Here is a 21911-nt window from a genome sequence, read left to right as displayed (position 1 = left end):
GACAGAGTCAACTCTAGTGCTAACCAACATATGTCAAGAGATATGGAAAACAAAACGATGGCCAACCAATTGGAAGCAGTCAATATACATCCCCATCCACAAAAAAGGAGACACGAAAGATTGCAGCATCTATAGGGCCATAGCACTGATTTCCCATGCAAGCAAAATTACAGTCGGCCCTTCTTATACACGGATTTTTTATACACGGATTCAAGCATACACAGTTTGAAAATGTCCCAAAAAAGTATAAATTTACTTTGATTTTTCATTTTTTATAAGGGACACCATTTTGCTATGTCATTATATTTAATGGGACTTGAGCATACACGGATTTTGTTATACACGGGGGATCTTGGAACCAAACCCCAGCGTATAACAAGGATCCACTGTATGCTCAAAATTCTACAACATAGACTCCAACCATATAGGGAGAGAGAAATCCCAGAGGTCCCGGCAGGGTTCAGGAAAGGAAGTTGCACTAGGGACCACACTGCAAACTGGACTGGATGGCCTTTGTTGTCTCTTCCAACTTTATGATTCTATAAGATGGCTAATGGAGTGCACCAGGAAATTCCAAAAGAAAAAAGCATGTGTTTTATAGACTATAGCAAAGCCTTCGATTGCATAGATCATGGAAGGCTATGGAACGCTCTTAGACATGGGAGTGCCAACACATCTGATAGTCCTGATGAGGAATCTGTATTCAGGACAAGAGGCTACTATCAGAACAGAAAAGGGAGAAACAGAATGTTTCCCAGTTGGCAAAGGGGTCAGGCCTGGCTGTATCCTTCCACCCTATCTGTTTAGCTTATATACAGAACATATTATAAGAAAAGCAGGCTTGGACACCCAAGGAGGAGGAGTGAAAATAGAAGGAAGGAATATCAACAATCTCAGATATGCAGATGAAACCATAGTACTAGCAGAAAACCTCACAGACCTGGAACACCGACTAAGGAAGATAAAGAAGAAAGTGCAAAGGCAGGCTTAATGTTGAACATAAAGAAAACAAAAATAATTACCACCGAGGACATTGAGAAGTTCAACCTAGACAATGAAGGAATAGAGATAGTAAAAGAATTCTCACGCTTGGGATCAAAAATTGATAGAAATGGGGACTGCAGTCAGGAAATCAGAAGAAGATTAAGAATGAGGAGGGCAACCATGAAAGAACTAGGACATAGAACAATGAATTCAAATTACAAGAAAAGAGATTTCACCTGGACATTAGGAAGAACTTCCTGATGGTAAGAGCTATTCAGCAGTGGAATATGCTGCCTCGGAGTGTGGTGGAGTCTTCTCCTTTAGTGTTTTTTATACAGAGATTGGATGTCATCTGTTGTGAGTGCTTTGATTGTGTATTCCTGTGTGGCAGGGAGTTGGACTGGATGGACCTTATGGTCTATGATTCTATGGCCCATTTACATACCATTGGACCTCCATATCCACAATTTTTTAATTAACGGATTCAAGCATCCACAGTTTCAGAATTTTTAAAAAATACAAATTTCAAAATGCAAGCCTTGATTTCGCCATGTTATATTTTACAATGTTTTTTTGTTTAGTGGGGTTTGAGCATCCCATGGATTCTGGTATCAAGGGGGGGGGGGGGCGTGCAGAACCAAGGTCCAGCAGCTATCAAGGTCCCACTGTATAATCAGCTTTCTGTATGATGTAATCCACACATTGTGACAGAGAACAGAAGAATAAAGTAGGAAACCTGGGCTAAAACAGAGCTCCTTGCCAAAGAAGATATATTTAAGTCAACTTTTTTGTTACATGTGGAATCTGATTTACCTCTCACAGCACCCTTGTTGTTTAAACGTAACTATCAAACTTGTCCCAGAGAGGCCTTAGCAATAACAATTAAAAGGATAACTACTTAGTACCAATATACAAAGAGCTCTTGTAGCATCTTTGAAACTGAGAATTTTGTAGCATAAGCTTTCATAGACTGTCTACTTCATGAGATGTAATGCGGACTATAAAAGCTTATGCTACAGATTTTCTCTGAGTCTCAAAGATGTTATAAGATCACTTTTTATACTGATACTAACACTGCTATGCCTTTGAATACTTAATATCAGTTAGATAATTATGGAATTTTTAAAGGATCTCTTGGAACTTTTTAAAAATTGTGAACTAAAGCTTCCTTTCCCAAAGCACTGGTATCATGGCCACAGTGTACAAAGAAAAAGAATAATACCCTGATTGTATGAAAAGTCAATTCTGATCACAGTTTACAACAGTAGACGAATGCCTAGTAATGGCAGGAATTACATATTTAGAAACAATTTAAGATACATGTTGACAGCTTCATCTTCTTTTCTTGATTTAATAGTATTTAAATCTTCACAGGAAAGCTGGAACATTTTTGCTATCTTTTAAAAAGCTTATATTGTGCTAAATAATCTTACTACTATCTTGCTTTCTCCATTACATAGCTTGTTAGGTTGTATTCTTACACATTCAGTAAATCTAAATCTTTAAAATATATTTTAAACTCATTTATTAAAATGACATGCAAGATTACCAAATGTTGATGACTGAAATAATTTTATTTTGGCATGTATTGAAAAATGTATCATCTGTTTATTTTCAAGAGAGAATGAATGAAGTGCCAATTCTATGAGCAAAAACTAGTCTGCCAATTTTCCAGTGTAAACTTTTCTTTTACATGTATAATCAGCTACAAACTTTAATAATGGAGTATGTGTACTTGATAGAGGGATTTTTCTGTTGTTGCTGAATTAATGCATCACCTTCTTATTAGATGGCAAGTCACACTGTTCAATTAAGAGAAAAGTCCTTGCAAGATCTTTCACATAACAAGATTCAAAGATAAAGATGTCAAAGGATGGGGTACATGATGGTTACACTTGGAGTAGCTTCATTATCTGTTTAATGCTGTAAGAAATAACCTTTAAGGCTTTGTGTTGTATTTCTAGTGTTCATGTTTCACAGACAACTATGGATCACAAATTGGTCCCAGCATCCATATTTATTGATTTATTTATTTTATATCCATACTTTTCTCCCATATGGGACCAAAAGTGGTTAACATTATATGTTACAACAATACACCTAAAAACAATCTGGAACACAATTTAAAAAAAAATAAAATTAAATATAATCCTCTTAAGTAAAATATTAATTTAAAACAGTTAAAAGCACATTAAAAACTACCTATTGCATTGTCCCACCCATATTAAAAACTACCCATTTCACTATCCTAACCAGATTAAAAAGTGAAGAACTATTTAAATAGGAAGGTCTTGGCCCACAGGTGGAAGGGGAGCAGAAAGGGGACTAAGAGAACCTCCCTTGGCAGAGACTTCCATATCCTAAGAGTAGCCATTAGAAGGCTCCTTCCTGGGTCCATACTAGCCATACTTGTGAAGGTGGTTAAATCAAGAGAAAACCTTCCCCCAAAGAGCCCTCCCCTCCCTCCTTCCAACTGTCATCTTCTGGCCTTAGAAGGAGTGAAAGGACAGGCCCAACGCCATCGGGCCTGAAGAGGAAGAGCCCTCCCCTCCCTTCTTCCAACTGTCATCATCTGGCCTGGGAGGTAGCGAAAGGACAGGCCCAACGCCATCGGGCCTGAAGAGGAAGAGACCTCCCTCCTCCTGCCAACTGTCATCTTCTGGCTAGAGGAGAAGCGAAAGGACAGCCCACGCCATCGGGCCTGAAGAGGAAGAGCCCTCCCCTCCCTCCTTCCAACTGTCATCTTCTGGCCTTAGAGGGAGCAAAAGGGCAGGCACAATGCCATCGGGCCTGAAGAGGAAGAGCCCTCCCCTCCCTCCTTCCAACTGTCATCTTCTGGCCTTGGAGGGAGTGAAAGGACAGGCCCAATGCCATCGGGCCTGAAGAGCGTCGATTAAGAAAAAGAGCCCTCCCTCCAGTCCATCTGCCTTGGTCCAGGCCTCAGAGGGATAGAAGAATGCTGGACCTGATACCCTCCCCCCACCATTCCCTTCTCATTTTGTGTCGTGTCTTTTTAGATTGTAAACCTGAGGGCAGGGAACTGTCTATTATCCCCTCTGTTGTAAGCCACCTGGATTTCCAGTGATTGGGTGGCATATAAATAAATCCTATTATTATTATTATTATTATTATTATTAGGCCTGTCCAAGCTATATTTTTTTGCGGGTTTTTTGGGTTGTGTAGCCATGTTCTAGAAGAGTTTCTTCCTGACATTTAGCCAGCATCTGTGGCTGGCATCTTCAGAGAAGATGGAGGCGGTGGGGAGGAGGTCCAGGAGCAGCGCCAGGGCCTTATTGCCGCCTTGGCCTGCATGCCTCCACCGGGCTGGAGGCTTCTTGGCCTCCATTAGCCCCACTCGGCCCTTGCGCGGAGGTGTGGCAGTGAAGAGGAGGCCCAGGAGAAGTGCCAGAGGCCTCCTTGGCCTCCTGTCTGCCGCCGGCACCTCCGCTCAAGGGCCAGGTGATGGGCTATTGGAGGCCGAGAAGCCTCCAGCCCGTCCATCAGCCCTTGAATGGAGGCGGCGGGGAGGAGGCCCAGCAGCAGCGCCAGAGGCCTCCTCCCTGCCGCCTCTGTGCAAGGGCCGAGTGGCGGGCTGGAGGCTTCTCGGCCCCCAAGAGCCCCACTGGGGCCCAGCACAGAGGTGCCGGTGGCAGCGGCGACGAGGCCTCGGAGGCCTCGGGCACTGATCCTCTGCCACAGCCGCAGAGGGGCCAGGTGGCAGGCTGGAGGCCTCCAAAACCCCCACCCGGCCTTTACTCCGGCCGTGCCGGTAAGGAGGTGTAGGCGGTGGCGGCCGCTGCAAAGAAAAGGGAGGGAGGGAGAGAGGAAAAGAAAGAGTTGGGGGGAGGGGAGGAGAGGAGAGGGATGCCGCCATTGGGGAAATTTCCCAGATTTGCCATGCGTGTATGCTCAGGAGGGCCCACTGTACATTCAGATTTCATAATGCTATAGCAAACTGGCCAGTGAGCGATCTCTTCTGTGGAGATTATTGCACATGCCTTATCCTGCCATTTTTCAATGGGATAGATGTGCCTTTAACTGTGAAAGAAGGGTCTTGTCGCATTCTCTCAGGGCCAGGCATATGCAACCCGTGTGCAACCCAGCCTTATGGGTTGCATAAGGATTGAAAATCCCATCCTTGAAAAGCCGTGAGATAAGCCCGAATTGCATAAGGGCTGCCTACGCCCAGCCCCAGGAGAATGCAATAAGACCTGTCTTTCACAGTTAAACACACATCTATCTTGTCAGGAAAATGGTGGGGCATGGTGCGTGTGATAATCTCCTAAATCTTTGTTCACCGTTGATCTTGGTGAGCTGGATGGCATGTCTCCTTTTTCAAAGGTACAGTGCTTCAAAAATCTTACCTTTCTAGCACAGGGTGACCAGATGTCCTCCTTTTCTAGGACATGCCCTACATTTCAACATTCTGTCCAGGAAGAATTCCAAAATGTCCTCCATTATGAGCATGACTTAGAGGCCCATTGAGTAACACCACTTTTGCTGTCCCCCTTTGAGAAATGTATCTACTTGGCAGTCTGTCCTCACTGCAAATAGAGGGATAGAATGGATCCTTCTAAAATTCTTTTTTCATCAAAGCAGCAGCAGATAAGACTTGCCCCCTGTGCTCAGGGGGTTTCCTTTTTGGAGGGGAATAGGACAGCAAACATATTAGGCAATGGTCTTCTTGAGGACACAGTGCAAATGTTGAAAGGTTATTTTAATTTCAGCACAATGAACAAATGAAAGGAAAAATTTAAATGTAGATTCTGTTAAGGGTTTTTGGCTAGTAATGTACGATTTTAAGTATTTGTCTTGCTCAGAGTTCTACTGCAAGACAACAAGGCTTTTTAACAAAGATAATAAGTTCATCAGAAAAATAGAGTACATAATAAAAATATGTAATATAACTGTAAATAAACAATATGAATTGAATTATATTAGTGTTTTTAGCTTTTGTTTTGTAATGTCCTACCTTTTTATTGAATGTCCTACATTTTGTTGTGCCTTGTCCACCTTTGCAGTGATGACATCTGGTCACCTTGTTCTAGCATAAATGTCAGGTGCTCCCCTTCCCATCCAGAGTACAAAAAAAAAAGATTTGAAACTAGCTAATTGGCCTTGAAAATTCGAGCTTTTTACTGCAATCTGTTCTGAAATAAAAAGAACCTTTCTTTCATGTAGGAATAAAATAGTTCTGTTCATTCTCACAACTGCTCTGTATATTCCTATAAAAAGGAAAATGTCTGTTCATTAAAAAAAGAAAACAACCCTGATAAATTGAGCAACAGTAAGAGCAACAAATAAGAACTTATCCACCATTTATTTTATCTCATAGTTGTGTTAGTTTATTTTAGCAGTAAAAGAGTACCTCTGAGACATGCATCGGATAAAATGGACTGGAATCCACAAAAGCTTGTGCTCGATTTTTTTTTCCTGAGTTAGATTCTTATTGCATGAGAAAAGAAAGCGTAAATGGAGTTTGAGTGTTGCAGCTTTGTCCATGTCATACTGCATGATGTTACAGCACTTCCATTTGGTTCCTGCAGGCAATGATTGTAAAAGCATGTCTATTGTTGAACAGAGAACTGAAGTGCTATAATGTTAAAAGGTAAGGCACGGAGAAAGCTGCTATTCTCCAGCTCTATTTCTGCTTTCTTTCCTCATGAAGTAAGGCTCTTAGTCTCATAAGTACTGCAAGATTCCTTTATATCTTTTTACCAAGTGATATATATTGATAATATAACACAAATATATAAGACAGCAGTACTTATAGTGATACTATGTGGTATAATATATAATACAATAGGGTTTGAATATTCTGTTATATATCCATTTGCTTCCTCTCACCTATTTCCAAGTAACTGAATATTAATGGTCACTTCTTTTTACAACTCTTTGAGTATTCTTTACATTTGTGCAGATGTTATTTATTTGTTAAAATACACACAGGAAATGTCAGTGACAGTGATGGACTAGGAAGCGGACTGGGATTTGGATCGACAGGCTATATCACTTTAAATGAGCTACCCTGTATTAGAGAGAGCAGGTAGAAATGGTAGACAGTGCTTCTTTTAAGTTCCTATTAGAAAGACCTAGCTGAAAATATTCTACTACAAGCCCCTTTTCTGGGAACGATGAAGACTGAACTTTAGCAGAACTCCTTTAGCAGAGTTCACAAGAGGAAGCACTGAATCTCTTGGGTGCCTCTGACACTAGCTTTAGCAAAGTGAGGCAAACAGACAGTATACAAGTTTAATAGCTTAAAACTTGTTGTTGTGTGCCTTCAATTTGTTTCCAACTTAAAGCAACCCTATCATGGTGATTTCTTGACATGTTTCTTCAGTGGGGATTTCTCGTGGTCATCCTGAGACTGAGAGAGTCTGATTTGCCCAATGTCACCTAATCTAGGTTTCCATGTCCAAGACAGGATTTGAACCCTAGTGTCCAGAGTTGTAGTCCAACACTCAAACCTATACACTTTACTGCCTTCAAATATATGTATGCAGTGCCTAAACCTTCTACTGGAAAGCTTCAAGAAGAGGAACAGCTTGGCAGAGCCTCACTCACCATTTTAAGAGAGGAGGAAAAGGACATACCTGCAGGTTCTCTGGTCAGATGGTGTGATTGCTTAGCTACTTCCCCACACTTGTGACTGAGCAAAGGGGGAAAGTTCTAGAGACAGCATGTATAAGGTAGAGTCATGCAGGAAAGCCTGACTGTTTGTTTGTTTGTTTGTTTGTATCCTGCTTTTCTCCCAATATAGGGACTCAAGGCAACAAAATTTGTTTTTAAAAACTCTGTATAAATCTGTAAAGCATTTCAAAGCCAAACCCAGATCAGTATGAGAAAGCCTGGTGGCACAAAAATATTTTTACCAGCTGCAAAAAAGGAAGATGGGATGGAACCATCCTGGCTTCACTTGGGAGCGATTTCCAAAATCTAGGAGCAGCCCCCGAGAAGGGCCCCTCCTTTATTTCCACTGAATGAGCCTGAAAAGATGAGTATTCCCTCTCCAGACAATCTCAAAGCTCTATTATTATTATTATTATTATTATTATTATTATTATTATTATGGGAGATACGGTATTTCAGAAAGCCTGGACCCAAGTTGTATAGGACTTTATAGGTCAAAACCAGCAAATTGTGTCCGGAAATGGATTGACAGCCAGCGGAGCTGTTGCAGCAAAGGAGTTGTGTGCTAAAGCCCCATTGCTCTAATAGCAAAGAGAATGATTGGTAGGGAAGCATTTTCCAGCACCTCTTTCAACTTATGCTTGAAACTATAAACAGAAGAAGAAACTGGTGGTGCTATTAAGGAAGCCTACATGAATTACAGTCCTCATCCACATTTATGGTCCTCAGCCACATTTATCTTTCTTCCCTCCCCTCTCTATTTTTGCTAGAACAATATAGGGATTAAGAGGAAAGTGGCTTCCATGCAGGGGATCATTAGGGAGAATTCAAGGAATAAAACTGTTGTTCTGCTGTGTTGAGCTGCACTGATTTGCTTTTTTTATGTTGGTAGATCAGAGTATTTATTTTGTGGCCAGATGTCAAACATGAAGATTATTTATTTTGGTATGCACTTTGGTTACACTGTTTGAAATTTGCCAGTATAATTCCTTTGACCATAGTTTGCAAATGGGGAAATGAGGAAGATACCTATTTTTATTCACAAGCCTTTTCTCAAAAAATCTAGAAAAGAAGTTGTACTATATTTTTCTTCCCACTTTCTGCCTTAAGTACAGCTGAGGTCTCAGGTGATAGTAGAAAAATGTTCAAGCAAAAAATATTTTCTTCTGCCCTTGATAAAATCTTGACATCCCTCTACGAATGATTTCCATCAAAGGTACATCATGCAAAACTAGATGTGACAGAGGATGCTTTGGACAACAATCCCTTTCCACTGTGGGAGAAATGGAGAGGCCATAAATGCTATGATGGATGCTCCAAGGCAGTTTAATGTAGCACTGGAGAAAATAGAAGCCATTACTACTGGAGGAACTTCAGTTATGACAGAGAAAATAAATGGTGCTGTTACAGGAAATGTACCGACAACAAAATACAGTACCTGCTGTTTGGGGGAAGGGAAGTAAAACACATAATACTAGCTATCCAGAACTAATTACCTTGCTGTATCCATTACCCCAAAGTGACATTCGTTGTTAATTGAAATTTGACATGGATAATATTTTATGTATTATTTTAGGGATTATCTCACTGTGTGCTTACTGTTTAAAGTTGTATAAACCAATCTGAAAGTTCTGCTTTGTCAGTCCTTGAACTTCAGGACAGTTTGTTTTCTTGTAGTAAACGAGAGTGTTTAATATGCTTTCATGTTGAGATCTCTAGAAATGATACTTTATTTAGTCAATGATAAAAGGAGGATAAAGGACATGAACCAACAAAGATCTGTCATCACTGAATGGTGGTGTTGCTCACAGTGCAAAAAAACAAAACACTTTCCCCTTTTGTTTAGGCCATCACATGGCCTGTTTTTCAGTGTGGGTGATCAAAAGGGTTTTTTCAGAAACTTCACAGTTGACACCTCCTGTCCTTACACTCTAACATGGTCATTTCAGAAATAAAAAGTGATTACCACTAGAGTCAGTGTGTTATTTAAAATGTTGTGGCATTTCCTTCATATTACTTCTTGGATAAGAAAATTAAACAGAAAGTTCAAGTTTCAAACTAGATAGAAACTGTAAATGGAAGTGAGAATGAGTAAAGATGCAAAGGAAAGAAGTTCTGAATTTATAGAACTTCATTTCATTTTATGTCTATATCAGTATCAAGTTCCTTTCAAAGATCTTAGTGTTTACATTTCAGAAAAATATTTCCACATTGCATTGTTTTATTCTGGTCCAGAAGTTTTTGTTCCTGAAAATGTCAAGATTGACTCCTGCAAAATTCTATTAATCATGGAATGGTCTACTGCAGTGGCAGTTTCACTCCCAAAAGATTAATTTATAAGTAAACTAAGTTGATTTTTCATTTAAATAGTTTTATGCTGGCAAATATCAGTGTGATTCATTACCCTTTTCTGTAACTGATAAATAAACCTGACATATGGAAACCAAGTATTACTAATTCTGTGTGGGGAGAATTTCTTGAACTTGCCCAACAAACATAACAGTAAAAAAATTCATAGAGAATAGAGATTTTTCAAGATACTAATTTTAGCACTTTTGTATTCTTCATGCATTCCTCTTTCCCCATTTGTGCCCTCCCTTTTTAATAATCACTACCCCCTCAGCCCTAGTTTATAGCTCAGGCAGGGAAAAGATAGGTACTGTAGTTTCTTTCAAAGCTAATCTAGCAAATGCATGAAGAGAGGGTATATTAAGTGGACAAGGGTGATACTGGCTTAAATGATCATACTCTTGGAGGGATTCTGGGACTTGTAGGAACTTTTCAAGCTGTGATCTGATGAAGAACTAGTAGTGACTTAATGGGGAGAATTGGCTAGGACATTTGTAGCTGTTCCATTTCCAGCCTGATTCAAAGAGCAGTGTTGGTTGCCTGCTGAGCAGCAAACTACCTGTGATGCTAAGCCCTCAATTAGCATTCTTTTTTCTTCAGGAGCTTGTGGTATGGAAATAAGTCTCTGTTATAGTACACTGGTTTTAAAGAGCCAGAAGAAACCAAAAGAAGCATTTGTGAGCCACACACAGTTTTATTTGTCCTTATGAAAAGTTTTTTTCCTTAAATAATACAAACTTCTTGATTAACTTAATCAATGAAAATAGTTTTCATAATTAAAAGTTTATTTATTATTATTCTGCTGGAGAAATCAGGACAGATCTAATATGATTGGGAAGCTCTCTAAAGATATGTGCACAGATCCTTTGACTTACGTTAAATATATAGCAATAACTTTATCCCAGTTTTGGCTTATTCATCTAATGTATATTATATTCTTAGATAGCAATATTATGAAATTCAGTATCTCCACCATGTACATGTATTTATCATATTAAATCACTCTGACCAATTTATTCTATTGTTTCTGTTCTGGAAAGGAGGGACTGATTAATACTTTTTCTGATAAAGTAAGTACTATCAATTAATTTTCTGTAGGTTATAGTATAGTAATAACTTTCTGATACTAGCAGTCTGGGCCAAATTTGGCCCCATGACCTAGCAATAAATGGCTCTGTGTTCCATTACCAATTCCCTGAGCAACTAACTCTTCCAACTTTCATTACATTGGCAATTATCCACAACATGTTTCAGTGTGCTTCAATTTCATTGGTTTAACCTTGGATTTATATCAATCTTCTTAACAACTCACTAAGAAAAGACTATGGTTGAACTTGTCCTCTAAAAGCTCAGCTTGATTTTTGGAACTCATGTGTTCTCTTTCAAGGTACTGAGAATTAAAGTAGCAGCTTAGGAGATCAATACAATTAATAGTGACATTGTGATTTTGCTGCATTCTAGAATTTAGAATTACTAATGGTAATCCAGTCTACACATAATTAAAGGAGGGTAATGTTTAAACTGAGTTACATGGGGAAAGAAGATATTATTCCAGAGTGCAGGGGGACATCAAATGCTGGGAACAATACAGGGGGAAGTGGACCAATAGTACAAAAAAACAGACAGTGGACAAAAAACAATAACAAAGAAGCAGGTAGAGAGAATGGTCCACTACGCTAATGCACAGAGATATAAATACACTAATCCACAAAGCATGAGAAATAAGATAAACTTGAGTTATTAACACAGAGAAATTTAATAGGCGTCACTGAAACTTGGTGGGGTAATTCTTATGATCAGAATATATTAATGGAAGGGTATAACCTGTTCAGAGATATAGACCAAACATGAGAGGAGCAGGAGTGGCATTGGATGTCAATAATATGCACAACTTGACATGTACACTTGTGAATTTCAACTAGAATAAATGTAAAGAACTAAATCTAGGCAGAAAAAAATGAAACAAAGGATGAGTGACATCTGCCTTGAAAGCAGTACATGTGAAAAGGATCTAGGGGTTCTTAGTAGACCACAAGCTAAACGTGGGTCAACAGTGTAATACAATGACTAAAAGAGCCAATGTAATTCAACAGGGGTATTGTTTCCAGAGGAAAGTAGTAGTGCCACTCTGCTTTGGTCAGACTTCACCTGGAATACTGTGTCAAGTTCTGGGCAAAACAGTTCAAGAAGATATCGACAAGCTGGAACATGTTCAGAAAAGAGTAACCAACCAAGATGACGAAATGTCTGGAAACTTAGCCTTATGAAAAACAATTTAGGGAGCTGGGTTGCATTAGTTTGGAGAAAAGAAGACTAGAGAGGAGACATGATTGTTATCTTTAAGTATCTGAAGGGATGTCAAAGATGGAGCAAGCTTGTTTTCTGCTGCTACAAAGAACAGAACATGAAACAATGGGTTCAAATTATAGGGAAAGAAATTCCACCTTGGAAGAACTTCTTTACTATATGAGCTGTTCAACAATGGAATGGACTGCCTCAGAGGATGATGAATTCTCCATCTTTGGACGTCTTTAAATAGATGGATGGTCATGTTTCATGACTTCTTGAGTTGTGGATTCCTTCATGGCAGGGGATTGGATTAGATGGCCCATGTGGTCCATTCCAATTCTTAGATTCTATAATCTTACAATGATCTGAAATAATCCAGTTTGAGACCACTTCAACTGCCCTGGCTCAATGCTAGGGAATTCTTGGAACTGTAGTTTTGTGAGATACAGTCCGTCCTCGCCTTACGCGGGGATCCATTCCAGATCCCTCCGCGTAAGGCAAATTCCGCCTATGCTCGAGCCTCATTGGAAACAATGGGGCTCGTGCATGGCAGCGCGGCGGTGAAGGCGCGCGCGGGGCGCAACGGGCGCGTGCGCCCATTCAATTGAATGGGACATGCCGCCCCTTCCGCCCTGCGCACGCCCCACGGCTTGAGCGCGTATGCTCAAGGCCACGTATGGCGCGCCCGCGTATGGCGCGGGCACACTGTATTTAGCCTTCTCTGTTAGCTCTGTAGGTTTGGTGCTACAATAAACTACAATAAACTGCAATTCCCAGGATTTCCTAGCACTGAGCCAGGGAAGTTAAAGCAGTCTCAAACTGGATTATTTCTGCAGTGTTTTGGACCATTGTTGCTGAATGGGGTAGATCAAAGTGGACAAAATGCAGCCCTTCAGATATATTTCCCATCACCCCTAGCCAACGTAGCCAGCAGTGCAGAATGTTGGGACTAGCTGCTCAAGAACATCTGGAGGACTGTACTTTTCCCACCCCTGAGACAGAGTGTGTACTTCCTTAACTGAAATTGACTTGTCATAAACAAAAATCTATAGAAAATAGATACTGGTTTTTATTTATATAGTAGTTAATATAACATCTCAGTAGACAATATACTGCCTGGTGTGTGAGAGTAAAAGTAAATGACATGAGTTTGTAAGTGTTGCTATTAAGAGCATTTCAGGAGCAGGTCACCAGGACTGCAGGAAGAGGGACAAGTGAGAAACTTTGCCTCCAGCTTTTACAAAGTAAGGAGCCTCCTGTGTATATCATTGGCCCTGAGACTAGCCACATTGCTTACATACAAGGGGTTGCAGGAGCAGGGTTTTTGACCATCACATTGGCTTGAAGTCTGTAATGTTTTGTGTGGCCTTGCAGGGCACAATGTGATACAGTCACTTTTTTGCAGATGGGATATGTTGCTTATTGAATTGTTGCCACTGTGATTCTTCAGTATGATACTGCTTCTGACACTCATCAGACAGTGTTTCATGTTGTAGTGGCCCTTCTAGCCTTCCCCAGTGACTACATGTTTTAATTTGAATATGGGGAAATGCAATATTTTTGAAACAGAAAATGGTGTCTGACAGTGGGATGACCTTCATGATATCAGAGCAATTATCAGATAAAAAGATTCTTAAAAATTACACTAGGTGCAAATACACAAGATGTAGGTCAAGGAAAATGTTGGAGAAAAATCAATAGATTTGCTTGTCAGTTCTTGGTCTCTGAGCTATTGGTATCATAGAATCACACTCTTTATTTAAAAAGAGTTTGAGGACAAAGAAATATAAAGATTCTTATATGTGAGAGGATTAATTTTTATTTTTTGGAATAAAATATTTGATGAATATGTTAATTATAAATTATTTTGCCAATACTTTAAAGCATACATCATGGATTTATACACAATATTAACTATGTTGATCATAGTTTTTAGGTAAGAAGATTACAGTATATTTTTAAACTGCATGAATAAAATTAATAAAAGTATATTAAACTTTAATGTAAATTCAGTATGTGAGATTTCTTTTATGTCTATAGACCTATGCAAGTTTGAGAAAACCATGTTATGATTGACATGTCATGCCATGTATAAGATACTGTATCTGTGCAAGCTATGCTATCACCAGTCTTTTTAATACAGATTTCCAGGAATCATAGCCACAAACAGAAAACATGAGGTAACATAGCAGATATCTGATACTTAAACATATTTGGTACTAGGTGGCTGGCCCTAATTTTATGTGTTATGGCTTCTATTTCTAGACTAGCAGAGATAAACAAAGTTGATGTTTGATTGGCAGGTGCTTACAGTCCTGGCTTATGTGGTCATTCACAAAGCTATTGTGAATTGCTAGAGAAAAAACATATTTTGTTTTAAGGAGCAAATGCCATTTTTCTTATTCAAACAGAAGACCTTGACATGGAGAATCAGAAGCCACAATTTACAGTTGAAAAACTCTTATGCTGTTATAGATGCGAAAGGTTGCTTTCAGGTAGGGTGGTCACCAACGCTATATAGTAGTGATACTTATTCCTTCTGTGGCCTATTGCTTTATAGAGTATAAGACCCCTTCCTTGTGTTCAATCTTAAACTAAACACAAGGGATGCAACAGTGGGAGATGGTAGGGGTAAACTGGGATGAAATATGTGGCTTGTTCATTTGCACAGGCTCAGGCTGAGGTACAGCATGGGATGGGAACTACCAGGGTGACCAGCTGTCATAACCACAAAGGAGGACATGACACCATAAAATATAAGACTTTACAAAATAAAAGCTAAAAACACTAATATAAGTATAAATTCATTTCATATGGTTTATTTACAGCTATATTACATATACTGTATGTTACTACTCAACTATATTTTTCTGATGAACCTATTATCTTTGTTAAAATGCCTTGTTATCTTGCAATATACTTATAGAACTCTGAGCAAGACAAATGCTTAATATTGTATTTTACCAGCAACAAACCCTTGATCAAATCTACATTTAAATTATTCCTTTCATCTGTCCATTGTGCTGAAATTAAAGAAGAAACCCTTTCAACATTTGCGTTGTACCTCAAACAGCCCATTGCCCAACATGTGGTGTTACTCAATGTGCTTCTTAGCCACGCTCAAAATAGAGAACATTTTTCCTGGACAGAAGCCTGTTTGAGAAGATAATTATTTGTCCTATCTTACAGATAGCTACTTGCACTTGACTTTACTTTGTGCTTGACTTTACTTTCTGATTGTTATCATTATATTATCATCGTTACTAAAAAAAATGTTGCCAGTTAAAAGACACACATTTTGGATTCAGTTTAGCAACTGAATGGAATTAGATATTTTCATTCAGATTGGCATTAACTTGATAATTCATAATAGCAACAGTTCGCTTGTTGTACAGCTAGTAGATGGCAACATCCTTGTGTGAATTTGTGTTTATAGACTGTTAATCTTTCAGATTAAAACTAAAGAAACTAGAAACAATTATATTGTTCAATTTCACTTTGTCTTGTTAAGTAAAATATGCTGTCTCTGTGCATTTTTTGCACTGTAGTGTTATTTATGTTATTGGTTTTATACCAATAGTTCTCTACCAGCCTGCACCTCAGGAAGAACACTACCATCCCCACATCACTATAGGCAAATCTGTGCTTAAGTCCGTCCAGCCGTTCACCTACCTGGGAAGCATCATCTCCTCAGATGTCAAGATTGATAAAGAGATCGATCACAGATTAGCAAAGGCATATAGTGCATTCAGAAGGCTTCACAAAAGTGTCTGGAGTAACAAACACCTGAGGCGAAGCACAAAAATCAGTGTGTATAGAGCCATTGTACTGTCTATTCTCCTTTATGGGTCTGAAACGTGGGTCACCTATCTCCAACACCTATGACTCCTTGAACATTTCCATCTGCGCTGTTTACGCACAGTTCTAAATATACACTGGACTGACTATGTGACAAATATTGCTGTCCTTGAGCAAGCAGGGATCACTAGCATTGAGGCCATGCTATTGAGGATGCAGCTGCCCTGGGCAGGACACGTTTCTAGGATGAAGGACCATCACCTCCCAAAAATAGTATTCTATGGTGAACTTGCCATGGGTCAGCGTAAGAGGGGCACTCCAAAGAAGAGATACAAGGACTCCCTGAAACAACATCTCAGGCTCGGCCAAATTGATCACCAACAATGGTCCGCCCTGGACTCGCATCGGGAGGCATGGAGACGCACTCTCCACAATGCTGCAGCCTTTTTTGAAAGCTCACGCTGAACGAGTCTTGAAGAGAAACGACAATGCAGAAAGAACCACAACCCGGAAACATCACCCAAGGAGACCTTCTGCTGTGCTTTCTGCAACTGGACTTGTTTATCAACGCGCTTGTAGAAAGCGCGAGATGAGTCCTTCCTGAATCTTTGTTTGCGAAGAAAAGCCAGAGGTTTTATATACTACTGTTCTTCCAAAGATGGGACTAATGGCAACTTAGTGTAATGTCAAATAAAACAGTACAATGACAGTTATTAAACTTACTGACTAACTGAAATAATACTTCAGTAATACTTCAATTAAATTGAAAATTTAAAGCTCAGTTTAAAACTGTTAAAATGCCTCTAAGAAAGGACCCAGCTGGAAAGAAGTTCCATCCTCAGCATCCTTATCCTTTACTTGCCCTGAAATATACATAATGCATTGTTTTTCTAAAGTGGTGCTGATGTTTCATTTGTTTCCGATATTCTCTGTACAGAGTTAAAATAATTTATAACTTAGTAATAAAAAAGCATGCACTTGCTGATAGATGTGTATAATTCCCAAGTCCATGTATTTCAGTTTTCAGAGTATAGAGATAAAAATGTAAGTTTGCAGAGTTCCAGCACCTAGAGGGGTAGTCAGATTCAAGTGCTGCCTTCGTATTAGGTTTCCTTGTTTGTGCAGACATGGAAGTTTATTTCTAAGTCTACAAAAGTGTATCATATGAAGCAGGATTTGTAGTCGAAAGTATATTTGGTGATTTGATGATGATGTACATTGATCAGTGGAAAAATGTTATTCTTACAGATAGCTGTGATTATTTTCCAGTTGAGTATACATTTATATCTAGAAAACAGTCCTTATGGCTAGGGTATATCAGGTTCCAGTAAAACTCATTATACCTGGAGGTGGGAGAAGTCTCTGAGGAAATTAAATGTATCTTCAGAGTCTTCATAAGGAGTGATGACAAACTTTAGGAACATAATCAAAATGATTCTGTGTATGAGCTAAATGCAGATTCTGTCCTTTGAGCTCAAAAGTGATTAATGGGGTTCAATAGCACTTTTACTGCTTTTGCAGAAATCAGTGGGTCCAGTCAGAAAGAGAACAGCCTTCCAGTTGTGTATATAAAAATGGAATCATGCTACTTCTGTAAAATCTCTCTCCGAACCACCAAGAAAATAAAATGGCTCTTAAAGGCAGTACATGTTTGTATATTTTTTAAAAATCTTTTAATTTTTTTATTTGTTCACTTTAATTTCTTTAAATGTAATTTAGTTTTGAAAGCTCGTTTTGTCTTGTGTAGTCTTTAAAAGCTAGCTTGGAACATGTCTCTGTGACATAATAACATGAGCTAAGGATAGTCTTGAATATCTTTAAGAAGGTCCTGAAAGGGTACCTGGAAAATCCTTATCTTGCTGTTTAGTATTATCCGGATAATGCGCATATGATGCTGTGATTGCACACGGCTACAATTATTTTTCAGATTTGGTTGTTTTTTTGGGTTTTTTTGGTACACAAAATCATTTCATTTATGCTCCATTATACAGGGTGGAAAGACTTTCAGAGTGACAAATAAATAAGAGAGAAGTGAAAAAGAAGGTATCCCCTGCCTTAGAGCTGTAGAAAAGCGGATGATGGGAAGTGAAAAGGAGAGTAAAATGCAGGGACATGTTCTTAATGTTGTGAGGTTCCTGAGCCTGTTAAAATGACTGATGGATGTCAAGGAGAGGCAAAGCCAACAGGCCTGGCTTTCAGGAGATCTGCTTTCTTTTACTTTCTTTTACTTCCTTTTTTCCAGTCTGGTAGACTGCCTCCTGGATGAAAGATGGAGAGAAACAAAGACCAGTAGATGTTCCTTCTCATATTGTTATATTAAAATGTATACATTTAAAAAATCATTTATGTGAACTTACTAGGTGTGTTGTTACAAACGCTTTTGTTGGTGAATACAGCAACATGGTCTATTGAAAATACTTTTCGACATAAAAAAGATCTGGGTTCAAGTAACAGCTTAGGTTTAATTTTCTTGAACGGTTTCAACAAGTTACTATGTCTCAACTTCTGTTTTTCATCTATAAAATGAGAAAGATGAAAACCAAGGAAATTATTGTAAATTACTAACAAATTTGTTTCTTTTCAGGAACATCCATTACTTGGACAGCCTTTCTTTTTCCTTCACCCTTGTCGGACAAATGAGTTCATGGCTTCAGTATTATCAGGTTCACATAAACAAAGGAGGTAATTTACATGAATGCAAAGTGTTAGCCTTTCTAAATTGTTATACCCACCCTTCATGAACACATTAAAGCATGAATGAATGTCTACCTACATTTCTAGTAATGAAATATTCCTTGAAGATGCACTATTTTGTAGTCAGACAAATTCAGATGGGAAATAAGGCTCGATTTTGTAAAGTTACATGTCATAGCGTAACAAACTTAAATATACAGAGCACATTAAATTGCTCACAATTATCCTTGGACATATTAGTTATGTCTCAAATGTAACCCTGGGCATTTTGTTGTGGACAATGTTATGCTTAATATAATCTTTATTTGGTTGACTTCATTGCTGATAATGTTAAAACTCAAAATATCTATCTTAAAAGGCTTTAAGATCCATAAGCCAGATATAGTTCTTAGGGTACTTTTGAAAGATTCAACTAGTTCTGCCTATTTCAGTCTTCAGTTTTTTGAAAAGTATGAGCTGTGTAGTAGTAAAGACAGATATGTGAAGGGAAAATAACATGAAAGGTCAGAAACAAAGATTAAGCTTCCATGTGATTTTTGAGTCCATTCCAAATCACTCTTCACAGCTGCTTAGGCCCTCTTAGAGTATGCTGATACTGATGCTTTGAGATATTCTGCCTTGTAAAACCCACCAGTGCCCAGTGCTGCAGGATTTTAAATAATTATGTAAAATGTTTGTAACTGAGCAGGCGTTTTGCTAGATGAGCTTTGTGTGGCTTTTGTAGACTGAATTTTGCATTTTATTTTAGATCTTCTTTACTGACTTTTCATAGTGCAGTTTTTTGGTTTGTTTTTTGTTTAATATTCTGGTTGCAGCAGTTTTATTATATATTTATCAATGCACAGTTTACAGAGAAAGTGGCTGGATCAGTATTTTAGTACTGTTTAGTGTAGAATATGCACTTCATATCTATAACCAAAAATATTTCTGGAGGTACTCCTTCTTTATGAGGCAGATCATGGAGCTTTCAAGTAATCCTTGATCCTCTATAGAGCAGCCTAAGATTTATGTAGCATATGCTTCTAAATGAACTGTACTAGACCAGAAGGTCAAAATTTCTATTTACATTAATTTAGGTAACTTTCTTTCCTAAACTATGTAATAAAACAAATCTCTATATCATAGTAATTTTTTAAAAAATAAATAAACGGGAGCCTTTTAAAATAGGTGTGCAAGTTTTAAAAATTACTTTAAAGACAGTTTTACCCCAAGTATAACATGCCTATTTTTCTTTTTTGTTCTGTAGGAGTACAAATTACATCATTGCATGGTTAAGTACTGTAGGCCCAGTGGTGGGTCTCAATCTTCCTTTGGGTTATGCAAAAGCCATTGCTGAACAGAGTACAAGTGCTGATTAAAGAGGTGAACCATATCTTACTCAACATTAGATTTTAAAAAGTAATTGTATCTTTTTCTTCAGATAGCCCAAAACCTTTTGTTTTTGCTTCTAAACCAACAAAATATTATGTTGTTGCTGACAGTATTTTGATGATAGCTTTATACTTATGCATATACACTTGTTTATTCGTAATGTTTTTAACTTAAAAGTGGTTCCCTGGATTTCTTTTGGTTTCCTTTTTGTTTTATGTTCTTTAATGGCAAGACCTTTTATATATGTATATACAAAAGAGGCCCAGCCCTTTTAAAAAATAGTGTTTGCTTCTGCTTATTTTTTCACAGTACAATTTGGTGTTTTTATTTTGATGCTCTGATATCATTTTACTTAATTTGGTTGGCACTGTAATGCAAAAATCCACTCTCTGTGGCTAGGACAGAACTAAGTAGGGTATCCAGTGAACTCCAGTTAAGAGACTGGGAACAGGTCACATAATGGTGGACAACCTTCACTGAGCTCTTCCTTTTTCCCCAGAGATAATTCCTCCCACCCATCTTAGGTATGGCTAAGTGCTATGTCAGCAGTGACATTAGCCCAAATTATGGCTAATTAAGGGCTCACATGTAAGATTACATGAGTGAGAAAAATTCCCTTTTCTTTGTACTTTGTATCCTTCTTTTGGAGACACTGTTATAGCTGTTGCAAATGTAATTCCTGCATGAAGTGGCTTGAAGGCTGACTATGTACTATGTTCCTAAGCCTTTCATATAAACTGTATGAATAGGGTTTTTTTTCCTGCCAAGATGGATCATATTGGAACATTGCCATTAACTTGGCAATAAGAACTGAGAGCGAGGTCATAAAATCAGGAGTGACTTGACTTAAGCAAGCTTACAACCCCTTGAGCTATTCTGTTAAAGTTGACATCCATCTTAATTTTAATTATTTCACTATTTCTCATTACTTTTTCATTGTTGTTGTTTCAGATTCTCTAAAAGAGCATTGTCAGTGGTGGAGTCTAAAGGTGCTGCTCTGGTGCTGTAGCTCATCTCAGATATGAAGCTAAGTAAAACATCAAGTCTAACAAGCTGTTGCAATCACTACAAGATGTTTCAGTGGAGATCCAATTTCACTGATATGTGTCTGAAGATAACCAAGCCTTGAAATCACTTCTAATTGTAACAAGGATGATGCTTCATCCCATCAGGAGAAAGATGTCAATTCATGTGATAGCTGGACTAATGTTAAGTGGAAAAGATATTGTTTCCCTAAATTGATCGAATGACTGATTTGAGACAACTTATCAGGCTTGGGGGGGGGGGGGGGACTGCCAAAGGACTTTGAAGCTTACAGTAATAATAAGTCTCTACCTTTACTGCTAGCTCATGAGGCCCCATGGAATGTGATTGTTTTTTGCAAGCTGTTCTCTTGCTGCTATTTCTGCACATTACAGAACACACTGCCTGAAATTGAATGCATTGATCTTCATATGCAATAGTCAAAGTGATCTGTGGATGACATGTACATATATTGAAAAGCTACAGTTTGCCATACCTTACCACCTAGTTTACACACCATGATAAACACATGGTGTTTGTTTTTCACCCAAATCCGTCTCCTGTCTTAGATCTTCACACACTGCCTGATAGGATTTAGGATGAAATTGTTGCATTGATCTTCATATGCAATAGTCAAAGTGATCTGTGGATGACATGTACATATATTGAAAAGCTACAGTTTGCCATACCTTACCACCTAGTTTACACACCATGATAAACACATGGTGTTTGTTTTTCACCCAAATCCGTCTCCTGTCTTAGATCTTCAC

At 38.5% G+C, this 21911-nt stretch overlaps 1 protein-coding gene across 2 annotated transcripts in view; it reads left to right on the top strand.

The window, feature by feature from the left end:
* The window catches only part of ATG10 (autophagy related 10), a 142206-nt gene extending 120491 nt beyond the window's left edge, over window positions 1-21715 (top strand). For both annotated transcript variants that reach the window (XM_042452478.1, XM_042452477.1), the window contains 3 exons: window positions 18638-18735; window positions 19994-20109; window positions 21070-21715. In XM_042452478.1, coding sequence (XP_042308412.1) covers window positions 18638-18735; window positions 19994-20105 — 210 coding nt within the window. In that variant the 3' untranslated portion in view covers window positions 20106-20109; window positions 21070-21715. The remainder of the gene's footprint in view (window positions 1-18637; window positions 18736-19993; window positions 20110-21069) is intronic.
* Window positions 21716-21911: the final 196 nt, after the last annotated feature.

Source organism: Sceloporus undulatus, chromosome 2, assembly GCF_019175285.1.
Source record: "Sceloporus undulatus isolate JIND9_A2432 ecotype Alabama chromosome 2, SceUnd_v1.1, whole genome shotgun sequence".
NCBI classification, from domain to species: domain Eukaryota; kingdom Metazoa; phylum Chordata; class Lepidosauria; order Squamata; family Phrynosomatidae; genus Sceloporus; species Sceloporus undulatus.
The sequence above is the reverse complement of the archived record's forward strand: the minus strand, read 5'-3'. Positions and strand labels throughout refer to the sequence as shown.